The 12,886-nt window shown below is 46.3% G+C and overlaps 1 protein-coding gene across 1 annotated transcript; it reads left to right on the top strand.

Annotated features, from left to right (window-relative positions):
* The first annotated feature begins 7,465 nt into the window (after positions 1 to 7,465).
* Klhl34 (kelch like family member 34) lies at positions 7,466 to 12,649 on the top strand. The gene has a single exon (XM_050164396.1). It carries the CDS (start codon positions 10,670 to 10,672, stop codon positions 12,602 to 12,604), a length of 1,935 nt encoding a protein of 644 aa, XP_050020353.1. The 5' UTR covers positions 7,466 to 10,669; the 3' UTR covers positions 12,605 to 12,649.
* The last annotated feature ends 237 nt before the right edge of the window (positions 12,650 to 12,886 follow it).

Below are 12,886 nucleotides of genomic sequence, written 5' to 3'. Positions count from 1 at the left end.
GCCTGTAGGCCAGAAGAGGACACCAGACCCCATTACAGATGGTCGTGAGCCACCATGTGGTTGCTGGGAATTGAACTCAGGACATTTGGAAGAGCAGGCAATGCTCTTAACCTCTGAGCCATCTCTCCAGCCCTATCAGTGGTTTCTTATGTATGATAACAAAAGCCCAATATATAAGAAAAACAGATGCCAGGTAGTGGTGGTACACACCTTTAATTCCAGCACTTGGGAGGATGAGGCAGCTGAATTTCAGTGAGTTTCAGGACAGTCTGGTCTACAAAGCTAGTTCTAGGACAGCCTGGATTGATACACAGAGAAACCTTGTCTTGAAAAAGACAAAAAACAAAACAAAACAAAAAAGAAAAACAGATAAGTTGAATTTTATCAAAACAAAAGTTGTATACACTGGAGGATGCTATCAATAAAGTACAAGGGCAACACAATGTAGGAGAAAATATTTGTTAATCACACCTCTAACAAGGAATCAACATCCAGACAGTATTAAGAATTTTATACCTCAACCACAATAAGCCAAGCAATGTGGACAAAGGTATTGAACTGTCATAGGATGTAACAGTTCCATTTCTAGGTATATGCAGAAAACCAAAACCAGAGACTGGAACAGACATTTGTGCTCCAATATTCTCGGCAGCATTGTCCAAAACAGGCAAAATGTTGTAGACAACGCTATTGCCAACAGACAGATGTATATCATTAGTTGATTTTTCGTGCTGAGGATTAAATCCAGGGCCTTGTTTACACTAAGCAGGTAATGCAATCTGTGCATCAAATAGAATATTATTCAGAATCAGGAAAAACAAAAAGTTTAATTGTTGATATATGCTACGATGTGGATAAATTTTGAAAATATTATTATGTGGAATAAACCAGACACAAAAGTCATGCTATCCTATGAGTCACTTACATGAGATGTCAGGAACAGTCAAATTAATAGAGGCAGAATGCAGAATGATGCTTTTGTCTGGCTGGGGAGAAGGGGCATGGAGATTTTAAATGAATATAGTTTCAGTTGATGATGACAATTTGCAGAAGGACATATGTACTTATTACTACTGGCCTGTCCATTTGGCATGGTTAAAATGCTAATTTTTACTATACTATATACATGTATACATGTATAGTAATATATACATACATATATATATGTGTGTGTGTACACACACACACACACTCCATTAGGTTTGGTCAGACAAATCTGTTTTGGAAAAAGGAAGCTGAAGAGTTCTAAATAACAGAATGGTACAAAATGGTATGTATTTGGGGTTTCTGGAAGTGGTCTTAGAGAGCGGATGGCAGTAGTCAGTGGAGAAGAGAAGAGCAAGAGGCAAGGCCAGGACAACTGCACAAATTCATTGCTTCTGGAGAGGATAAACCACTAATTTAGAAAGTGGTTCATCAGCCTGGTATTGGCATAAAAACAGACAGGAGGACCAATGGAAACAAATCGAAGACCAGAATATTAATCTACACACCTTTGAACACCTGATTTTTGACAAAGAAGCAAAAAATATCAAATGGAAAAAAGAAAGCATATTTAAAAAATGGGGCTGGCATAACTGGATATCAACATGTAGAAGAATGAAAATAGACTCATATCTATCACCATGCACAAAACTCAAGTCCAAATGGATCAAAGACCTCAACATAAAGCCAGCCACATTGAACCTTATAGAAGTGAAAGTCACACTTCTTGAATGCATTGGCACAGACGACCACTTCCTAACTATAACCCCAGCAACACAGACACTGAGAGAAACACTTAATAAATGGGACCTCCTGAAACTGAAAAGCTTCTGTAAAGCAAAGGACATGGTCAACAAGACAAAACGACAGCTTACAGAATGGGAAAAGATCTTCACTAACCACACATCAGACAGAGGTCTGATCTCCAAAATATACAAAGAACTCAATAGATGTATTTTGAATGAATTAATTTGTTTGTTCTTGTTTTGGGGTCAGAGTCTTATGTAGCCAAGGCTGGCCTCAAGCTGGCCATGTAGCTCGTGCTGGCATTAAAGTCCTTATCCTCACCTCTGCACCTCTACATCTAGCTGAATGGATAAATCTACATTCTATGTAAGTGGCTCTTGAACTTTAGAACATTATCAGTCATGGGAATTTCTTGGGAGGTGTGTTAAAACATGAGAGGATGGGTCTCACCTCCAGAGTTTTAGTAGCTCTGTGAGCAGCTGCAGATCTGCCCCTCTGAAAAGGTCCGGGTGCTATTCCTGGTGGCTAGCTGACCTGCTGCCAGCAGGACTGCTTTGGAAGCAAATGAAAACTCCTTGGAAACCTTGTTAAAAGGGTAGCCATCCCCCCTTGCATTGGGCCTAGGTTTTCTGATCTAGTTGGGGAGAACAGGGCCCTGGAAGCCATTTCTAAGCTAGCTCTTTGAATTCTGGTGTTCCCATCTCCCTTGTATGTCTGATTACGAATGTTATTAAAGTCTTAAACTGACCCCTGGGAAACCAAGCCAAGTGTGAAGCTCAGGGGTGTACTTGAACACACATGAAGGTAGAACTTGAGGGAAGGGCTTTTGTGGAGTGAAAAAAAGGACATGAGCCATCTCATGAAAGATAGAGTGGAAACCACTAGAAGAAAGCAACTGAGTCAGCTTAAGCCTCGTGACGAATGGTGAGAAGCTAGGGTTGTAGAGCAAAAGCAGGACACTCCTGGCCTGGGGTGGAGCTAGGGAGAAATGGTAACAACCATGAACCAGAATTCCTGGCAAGTAGTTGTGACTACAAAAGTTGATTGATTGATTAGAACTTCAATGATGTAGAGAAGTCAGAGTGTTTCAGAGCCATAGCCAAATTATCTTGGGACATCTTTAGTCCTCTTAACAGCCATTTATTGCCATCCTCTGGAATGTTTTTAGGTAAATCCTTTGGAATGTGTGAACAGAACCCCAGTTTGCACCAACCAAAGGGACAAGAATGCTACCAGAGAGCATCTAAGGCCTAGAGTAGAATTTTTCTCTTTTTACTTTAACCCACCTACCTACCTGATATAGGCATCAATGTGTTGGGTGTTCTATCACTTTCTTTGTTCATTGGAAGTTCAGGAAACCTAAATCTCTGTCCTGGGCTACAGTCATTCAGATTTGGCCCCATATGAAACCATCTCTACTATTTCTTCGAAGTGAGAGTTGTTTATTTTATTGACATAGCATGAATCAATCCAATAGAAAAAAAGACTTTAAGTAAACCATGTAGTTGGTACCTGAAGACAAGTCTTAAGAGAAAAATAGTGGCATGTATGTCTGAAACTAACCCGGAGCTCAGTTTGCCTTCCAGAATTGCACTGAAAGACTGGATGGGTAGGGGGGGAGGAAGAGATGCCCCTTTAGTGTGATGCTGTCTTGACTCTCAGGTGCAGGTATGCCATTGGATCCATATACCTGCAAATATAGTGTCTTAGTTAGGGTTTCTATTGTTGTGAAGAGATACCATCCCCATGGCAAACTTTTAAAAAGGGAAACATTTAATTGGGGCTTGCTTTCAGTTCAGAGGCTTAGTCCATTATTATGAAGGAAAGCATGGTGGCATCTAGGCAGGCATGGGGCTGGTGGAGGAGCTGAGAATTTTATATATTGATCCACAGATAGCACACTTCTCCAACAAGGCCACACCTACTCCAACAAGGTCACACCTCCTAATCGTGCCACTCCCTATAGGCCCATAGGGGGGCATTTTTTTTTTAATTCAAATCACCATCCACAGTATCTCTAGGGCTGATCTGGCTGGGGATGCCAGATCTTTGCCTTGACCTTCTCCAAAATTTCAGTGTATCTTGGGTGGGGTTTTGCAATGGTGTGTATCTTTCCTGACATAAGACTTTCTGAGAAAGGGATTTAGTAGAACCCGGTCCCAGAAGAGGTAGGTACGAGCAGGTGAGTAGAGGCAGGAACCAGAAGCATGTGGTTCTATAGACATGTGATGGTGATATTTTTCTTTGTAACTTCCAATTGCCAATTCTGTACTCTGGCCAGGAGACTATCTCTGCTTTCCTCTCGGCTCTTCAGAAAAATTGAAAATTGTGGTTATTGATTTCTTCTTAGCCCAAACCCTGTAGCCCAGCCCTTTCACCTGCTCCCTATAGGAGGAGGAATTGTTCCAGACCCTATATCCTTTGGTTGACTTCTTTGAATATTTAATGATTCATCCAAGAGCTTCTGAAAATAGGGCATCTGGATAGGAAATGAGGGCTACAGCCAACTTTAAGTTGAGGATTCAATCAACTGCTTTTTACTTTAGTTTATGCGTGGGGTAGCAGGCCATAATCTCCTGCATCAGTAAGCCATCACCAACTCTGTCATCTAGTGAGGATAATAAAGGAAAGAAAATACAAGCTCCTATTTTTTTTTTAAGCTGTGTGACATGGAGCGGAAGTCCCCTTTCTCCTTTGGGTCTCTCACCACTGGCTTTTCTTCTTGCTGTGATTTGGTTGTCCCCCATCAACTATCACACATTAAACCCCATTGTGAAGCATGATATTGTGTTGTTGGCAAGAGAAAAATGGATGGATGTAACCCTGCTTGGGGAAAACATTGATATCAAACCCAGAAGTTATTCTTTAGAATAGTAAACCCAGGACATCATAGACATTGTGGGGAGGGCTTGTTAGAACAGAACACAAGCCTCAGTCCTAGAGTTCCTAATTTAACAAGCAAGAATGACTGTTTCTTTCTTTCAAAAGATTGATTTATTTTTATTTTATGCCTATGGGTGTTTTGCCTGTCTGCCTGTCTATGTACCACAAGTGTGCAGTATCCAAGGAGGTCAGAAGATTTCAGATCCCTTGGAACTGGAGTTACAGATGGTTGAGAGCTACTATGCTGGTATGGGAGTCAAACCTGGGTCTTCCATAAGATCAGTAAGTGTTCTTACTTCTGAGCCATCTCTCATGTCTTAAAAGGTCTGTTTATTCACTGTTGTCATGCAATGTTGTAGGAGGACCACTACTTTATCACATTCTTTGCTATAGTACTGTGAGATAGCTTTCTTTATTTCTTCTTTTTAAAAGATGTATTTATTTTTAGGTACCGGCATGTGATGGTTTGAAAGAAAATGGTCCACAAAGGGAGTGGTACTATTAGAATATGTGGTCTTGCTGGAGGACGATTGTCACTGTGGCTGTGGACTTTGAGGTCTCTTGCTCAAGCTTCTCTCAGTGTGATGTTCAGTTGACTTCCTGTTGCCTGCAAGATGTAGGGTTCTCAGCTCCTCCAGCACCATGTCTGCCTGCATGTTACCATGTCCCACACTGATGATAGTGAATTGAACCACTGAACTGTAAGCAAGCCACCCCAAGCAAATGTTTTCCTTTATTTACCATGGTCATGGTGTCTCTTCACAGCAATAGAAACCCTAACTGTGACACAAGACTTGCCTGTACGTAACAGATATACTTCCTACATCCGTGCACCAAGTGATGCAGGGCCCAAAGGAGCCAGGAGAGGACATCAGGGCCAGTAAGTGGAGATACAGATGGTTGTTAGCTGCCATATGGGTGCTGGGAATTGAACTGTGGTCCTCTGAAAGAGCAGCAAGTGTTTTTAACCTCTGAGCCATCTCCCCGGCCCTGGTACTGTGAGTTTTCATAAGGCTTTACTCAAAAGTTGGAGAGAAGAAACCCATTTCTTGTGCCAGACCCTCAGAAACACCCGTACTCCCAGACACTCCCTCCACACTTAGTTCTCTCTTATTTTAATGATGGTGCGAATGCTGAGTCACTATCCTTTTAAGAACGATAAAATGATGCTCACAAAATTTAAGACACTTGGTTTACAGCCACGTGGATCATAGTGCAGCTGGAGCCCAGGACTCTTAAGCTGGGCTAGAATGACATCATCACTCATGAGTCTGTCTCTGTCTTTGTTTTGTTTCTCTCAGACACCACACACACCCCTTTTTTTTCTGAAATTGCGTATCACAAAGATAAAATGTATTCCATAGATACACAAATAGTCTCAGGAAAAAGGTGATGGCGATGGGGGAGAAAGAGATGCCCTGCCTTTGGAAACCTTTCCATGGATGAAATGGATGGTGTTTTATATATTCATTATAAACATACCTTAGTTATATCTGAAATTTGCTACCAAAAAATCACAATTTTTATAACATTTTTTGGTGTGTGGTGTGTGCATGTGTTCATGCAGGTATGTATGTGCACATGTGTGTGTGGAGGCCAGAGGGTGATGTCAAGCTGTTCCCTTGGTTGCTCTCACATTGTTTTTAGAGACGGGGGTCTCTCACTGAACCCAGGGCTCACCAATTCAGAAAGACTAGCCAGTTAGTGAGCTCAAGCGATCCTCTTGTTGCCACATTCCCATCACTATGACTTCAGGAACAATTCAACAGGCCATAAACTTGGGTTCTCATGCGTGTGTTTCAAACACTTTACAGGCTGAGATTTTGTTCTAACAGGTCTACTCAGGGCAGGTAGAGGGCTCCGGGTAAGTAGCATTGCAGCTTGGATGCGGGGTTGAGAACAGCAGCTCACAGGCCCGACACTTGGTGAAGGGTCCAGAGAAGATACTAAAGTTCCAACGGGCATACTGGGGTGAGGAGGAGAAGCTCAACCACACCAGATGGCTCACGGGCTACTGCTAGTGTCTTTAGGGCACCTGGTGTCTGAGTTGGGTGGGCAATCATGCATGTGAGAGCCACGGAGGTGTGGTCTTGTTAAAGAACTGGAGTAACAGAGTAGTACTAGATGGTTGACAAGGTATTAATTCCTTTTCAGAAGGGTCGAGTCCACCCAAACTCCACAGTTAGAGCCACGTATGGTCACCCTTTTGTTTCTTATGGCCTTACTTGTATGTGTCTTACCCCAGCTGTGTAAAAAGGAGAAATACAAGGCTTTCTCCTTCATTATTTTCATCTGTTTAACACAACACTGCTTGTGGTAATGACCAAGACAAGGGCTGCAGACACAGCCCCTGCTCTGAAGAGTTGATAATCTAGTAGGGGGAGGACAACTCATAAGGAGATCATTTCCAACAGAATGACCACATCGACATCCCATCAGAGCCACTCAGCACTGCTGGATTACAAGGCGGGTTTCTGGGAAACCCTATTGTTTTGTCAGAATATATGTGTCCTCCCAGAATTCACATGTGGAAAGTTAATAGCCAGTGTAAGACCTTTGAGAATGTTGGTCTCTGGGGAGTGAGTAGGTCCCTGGGTTCTGCCTTGGTGATAGGATTAATGCCCGCTGTCTTTCTGCCATGTAAGACACAGTAAGAAGGCACCGTCTTTACACAGTAGAGAGTCTTCACTAAACACTGAGTGTGCTAGTGCCTTGAACGTTGACTTCCAGAGTCTAGAACTATGAACAATGACTTTCTTTTGTTTATACAGTATCCCGTTTAAGGAATGGACCAAGATATCAATTTAAGACACACATCTACCATGGCTTAAACACAGAGACTAAATTGTTTATTTAATATTATTTAATATTGCACAGAAATAAAAATACTAACACTACATAACCATTACTCAAATGACAATGATGTTCTTGGGTTGACAGTTACATTTTCTAAACAAGGTCTCACAAGCACACACAATGTAAAAATGTCTTCAGTTAACACACGCCATCACTTCGGCACTGGCAAAGTATGTCACATTGGGCCAGCGGTAAACACATTCTTTTGATGTTAAGAGTTTCAGATTTTTCCACAGCCATCTTTGCCTTGCAATGTGACATCTTGAATACAAATGTACAGTGATGGGTAGCTCTGATGGATGTGAATTAATACAAGTGTGAACAATGTGCTATTCAAAAAACCACACGCAAGTCTTCTTAAATTACTAAAATGGCACTTTATCACCTTTGAAATAAAGTGTGTTGCACGAGTTGATTTTTATTATACATGTGGTCACATAATATATAGTAGGAAAAGAACCCTGGATTCCTGGCCAAACTCTAGAACTCAATATTCAAGGCATTCAGACAAACCATACTCTGTCTGGAGCTCATTTGGCATATTTGTATAAAGCAGAAAAATGTGATTTTGGGGGACTGGGCCAAGGTTTGGCTTAATAAGCCCCCAAATTCCTTCTAGCAAAATTTAATTAGGTTGAGTGAAGGGCATTTAGATTTAAAATGGAGAATTGTGTAAAACGAATTGTAGCAATAGTTAACTTTTAAAAAAGGTTTTTTTTTTTTTTGTTTTTTCTTTTTTTTGAGACAGGGTCTCACTGTGCAGCATCGGCTGGCCTGGAACTTGTTCTGTTGACCAGGCTGGCCTCAAACTCAGATATCCACCTGCCTCTGCCTCCTGAGTGTTGGATGAGACTAAAGGCATATGATGCCACACCCGATTTATGTTTCCCTTCGGAGCCAAGCATTTTAAGAGTGTCTTCCATCTCCATAGGAACAACACTCTCCCTGGAATCATTTATGCTGCTAATGTTAGGAATTTCAGTTGGAACATTTTTAGAGTTAAGGGAGTACAACCCCCGCCCCTACCTACACTCTATAATTTGGTAATTTAAGTTAGAACTCAATTCTATCTTTGGCAGCAGAATCACTTTTTAAAATGTTTATTTTTATTTTAGATGTATGAGTGTTTTTGCCTGGATGCATGTCTTTGTACCACTTGTGTGCCTGCACCGAGGACAGAAGAGGGTGTTGGATTCTCTGCAACTGGACTTACAAGTGGATGTGAGCCACCATGTAGGTTCTGGGAAGTGGACCCGTGACCACTGCAAGAGCAAGCAGCAAGTACTCTTAAGTGCCGAACTATCTCTTCAGCCCCATAGAATTTTGACTAATATTTTATGTTATTAAAGAATTGCATGTGATCGGATACTTTATAAGTACTGATGGCTGACCAAGTAGGAAACAAGAGCGTTTTGTCCTTCAAATCTATGAAATACAACTTTGTCTGAAAGACGCATCTAGAACAGACTGCTAGGGGGCGGAGTTGCTCTCGAAAGGTGGGCAAAGGAACAGTAGCTGAAAGCAAAACGAAAGAGAAGCCTCCAAATTGGCAAGAAAGAGCACTTGATGAGTTTGTAGTGTAAGAGCAGGCTGCTGGTGACGGACAGTCACATTTGGACACTGGGTGTTTCTTAGAAAAACAACTTTGTGAGGAGGGGCCCTAGAAACCAGAGCTCTCCGGAGTTTTGTCACTGTACTGCCCATTGTCTTTGCAGCCCAATGTCTTTGACATTGAGGATGCAGCAGCCACTCCTTAGACCACAGCCCAGAAAACCAGAGAAAACTAGAAGATTTCTTTTTGAGGCGTTGCCACGTAAAGACAAACAACTCAAGTTAGTTGCAACTTCTTTCTCCGTGTTGCAAAGAGATGGGTTCCACAAGAACACCAAAGAGATCTCCTCTAGGGTCCGAAGGCAGCCATGGGGGTGGGGTGGGGGTGGGGGAAGGGAGCAAATTCTGTGGAATGAATGTGAAGCAAGGCAGCTTGGGAGACTCCACCTGCTTTAGGAAAGGCACATGCCCCCGAATCTCACATGGGTGAGTGCAGGTGAGGGGCATACACTTCTGACCCAGAGCTTGGGTTCCCTCTGATTTAACTCTGTTCTCTGAGCGGAGGCCTCCGCTTAGGTGTCAGAGCACAAAGTCGCCGCTTAATCCCGCTTGCTCCCTACTAATTAGGACATATTCAAAGCCAAAAGTTGAGCCTGGAGCTTCTTTACCAGTCCTTGGGGCAACAGGAGGTCTCCAGTCCTCCAGCTCAACCAAGCACACCTCCAGGCCGAGAGTCCCAAGGGACTCCGGCCCTTCGTGAGCTCTCCTCACACAACTCCAGTGTTCGAGGGGACCCTCGGGCTCCCCGCGGTGACCAAAGGCCATTCGGGTCGCAGAAGTCAGTGCCCTGGCTCAGGAAGTTTCCTGCCGGGCTCCTGATTAGCAGCCAGCAGCTGAGGCGCAGGGCGGGGCGGGTAGCCGCGCCAGTGAGCCAAGGCGAGCACTATTCCTGTCCCTGTGAGCTACCGGCATGTAATGTGCAGCGCGCAATCACGCTCCCAACCCTCTACGCTGACCTGCGCTCCCCCCAGTGCCACAGGGTTTGATTTGATCCTCCTCTCGGAACAAGCTCACCCCCAGCCCCCTAGCCAGTTGTCTTCGGACTGCACGGGTGTCCACAGAACAGGTCCTTCTGCTCCATGGCCGGGAATTCAGAGCCACCATCCTGCACTCCCGGGGCCCCCACAATAGGGCCACATCCACGCATTTGCCCTGCTGGAGATCAGGTACCCTCGCTGGTGCACTGTCAGATCGACCTCTTCAGGTGATGGTGCGCGGCCACCGCCGCCCCTGGCGTGCACGTGTGGGCTCCCCAAATTGTGTAGGGGAGGGGGCTTTGGGCAACGCGCTGCCCTGCAGCAGCAGCAGCAGCTGAATGCAAGCCTAGCAATACCGAGAAGGCTCTGAAACTCACAACTTCTGCTACTAGAGACTTCTGGAAATTGTCTCTAGATCATTCGTTGTTTGAGACGGGCACAGAACAACTGCCAGATCTGGATGAAGAAACCCTAAATTTTAAGCAGAGCAGGCAAAAAATCGGCCTTTGCTAGGGGGCTCTGCTGCTGGACAGCGGAGGAGGGGGTCGGTGCTGCGGGATGCCTCCAGCCGCGCCGGGCTGGCTCCATTCCAGCTTCCCGCCTCGGGCACCATGAGTTACTTCCTGTCTTACTGCAAAGCTCATGGTAGCTCTCTTCTCACGGGCTACCAGGCCCTACGTGCTGAAGGCTTCTTGTGCGACGTGATACTGGAGGTCGAGGGCAGTGAGTTCCCAGCGCACAGGTCACTTCTGGCATGCTCCAGCGACTACTTTAGGGCCCTGTTCAAGAGTCACAATAAGGAATCACAGGCTCATGTAATTCACCTGCATGTGCCATCAGCGACCGGCCTGCAGCGTCTGCTGGACTTTATCTACACTGCCTGGCTGCCCCTCTCTATGGACACTGTGGAGGACACTCTGGAGGCCGCCAGCTACCTGCAAGTCACGGAGGCCTTGGGGCTGTGTGGCCACTACCTGGAACGTCAGCTTGCCCCAGAGAATTGCTGCTTCACTGCCAATGTGGCTGCTCGCTTTGGCCTGGCTCACACCCTTGGTGCAGCTGAACGCTGCATCGTGCGCCACCTGCGGGAGCTGCTACTGATGGGCGCTGGCCCCTCGGGACTGCTGGAACTCAACCCTATATCAATGAAGGTTGTGCTGGGTGCCCCTGACGTGGCACGGGTGGCTGAGACGCAGCTACTGGGCCTGGCACTAGCCTGGCTGAGGCAGGAGCCTGCGACCCAGCGCTTGGCACACAGTTCAACACTGCTTGGATGTATCCGCTTCGGCTTGGTGCCTGCGGGTGTGTTGAGGCGCGTGTACTCAGGCTCTGGTCTTACTTTACCTACTCGGATCAAGGGCCTCATCATCCAGGCCCTCAATTACCACACGGCACCTTCTCGCCAGCCGCTCCTGCAGGGAGAACAGACTAGTATCCGGAGTCCCCAGACACGCATCTTACTGGTTGGTGGTCTTAGAGCGAGGGAGCCTGTTACTGAAGAAATTGTGGTCCTACCAGAGGTAGGAAGGAATCGGCGCCCTGCACCTGAACCGGAGGAAGAGGAGGAAGAAGAGGAAGAAGAGATGAAGGAGGAGGAGTGGGAGCTCACCCAGGATGTGGTGTCCTTTGACGTGTACAACCACAGCTGGCGCAGCCTGACACGGCTGCCGGCACCGCTGCTAGGCCACAGTGTATGTGCCATGGGCAACTTCCTATTTGTCCTGGGAGGGGAGAGCCTTTCTGGTAGTCCACCTAGCTCCCTGGCAGATGGCCCAAGGCTTGTCACAGCCTCAGTGCACCGTTATGACCCGCGCTTCCACGCTTGGACGGAGGTGTCCGCCATGCGAGAAGCACGGGCCTACTTCTGGTGTGGAGTGGTAGGCGACAATCTCCTAGCCATTGGGGGCTTGGGCTCCTGTGGCGAAGCACTGGCCTCAGTGGAGATGTACGATCTGCGCAGGGACCGCTGGGTGGCAGCTGGGGAGCTGCCGCGGGCACTGCATGGCCACGCAGGTGCCGTTGGAGACCATGGTGTTGTGTACATCTCTGGGGGCAAGGCTGGGAGAGGTGAAGGAGGCACAAGTAGCCTCCGGGATATGTACTCCCTTAGCCCTGGAGAAAGGGCATGGAGGAAGAGGGCACCCATGGGCACAGCTCGCTATGGGCATTACCTTGCGGTGCTGAGAGGCGCAGTGTTTGCCTTTTTGGGAAGGTACGAGCCCTTCTCTGAGATTGAACGCTATGATCCCAGCACGGACCAGTGGACTCGGTTGCGGTCACTACCCTACGATCGCTTCTGCTATGGACTTGCTGTGGTAGAGGAGACAGTGCTACTACTGGGCGGCCTCAAGTGGCGGGATTCACGCCAGGTGCCAACCCGTAACGTAGTGGGTTATGACCTTGACCTGGACCGTTGGGAAGACATAGGCTGTGGGCTGCCCTGGGCTTGGAGTGGCCTTCGGTGTGCAGTGCTGCAGCTGGTGGAGGGTGGGGAGGAGACAAGGGAGGGAGAGCCTGGGGAGGCACTAGATTTAGTGTTGGGTTGAACAGGTGACTCCGGTCCTCAGAGGACCCAAGAGAAAGCTGTCCTTGACCTTGCCAGCAGAGAAAAGTCCCCCCCCCCCCAACCCGAAGATTGGGACTCTGATAGAGCAGTTCTGAAGGGTAAGGAGACAAACGCGACTTTAGCCAAAGAATAACTATTCCTCTTCAACTGTAAATGGCGGTCAGGAATGGTCAAATACAAAGATATGAATCAGCTTTAGTTAAATGAAGAGTTTTCAGACAAACTCACCCTGTGCTAAAGGTGGACTTTTGGAAGTAAAATA

The sequence above is a fragment of the Alexandromys fortis genome, unplaced genomic scaffold (assembly GCF_014885135.2).
Source record: "Alexandromys fortis isolate MF-2015 unplaced genomic scaffold, M_Fortis_MF-2015_v1.1 scaffold_147, whole genome shotgun sequence".
Classification (NCBI taxonomy): Eukaryota; Metazoa; Chordata; class Mammalia; order Rodentia; family Cricetidae; genus Alexandromys; species Alexandromys fortis.
This window is presented reverse-complemented; position numbering and strand designations above follow the sequence as displayed.

Coding starts and splice junctions, on each gene's coding strand:
- Klhl34 (XM_050164396.1), top strand. CDS start 10,670: ATGAGTTACTTCCTGTCTTACTGCAAAGCTCATGGTAGCTCTCTTCTC.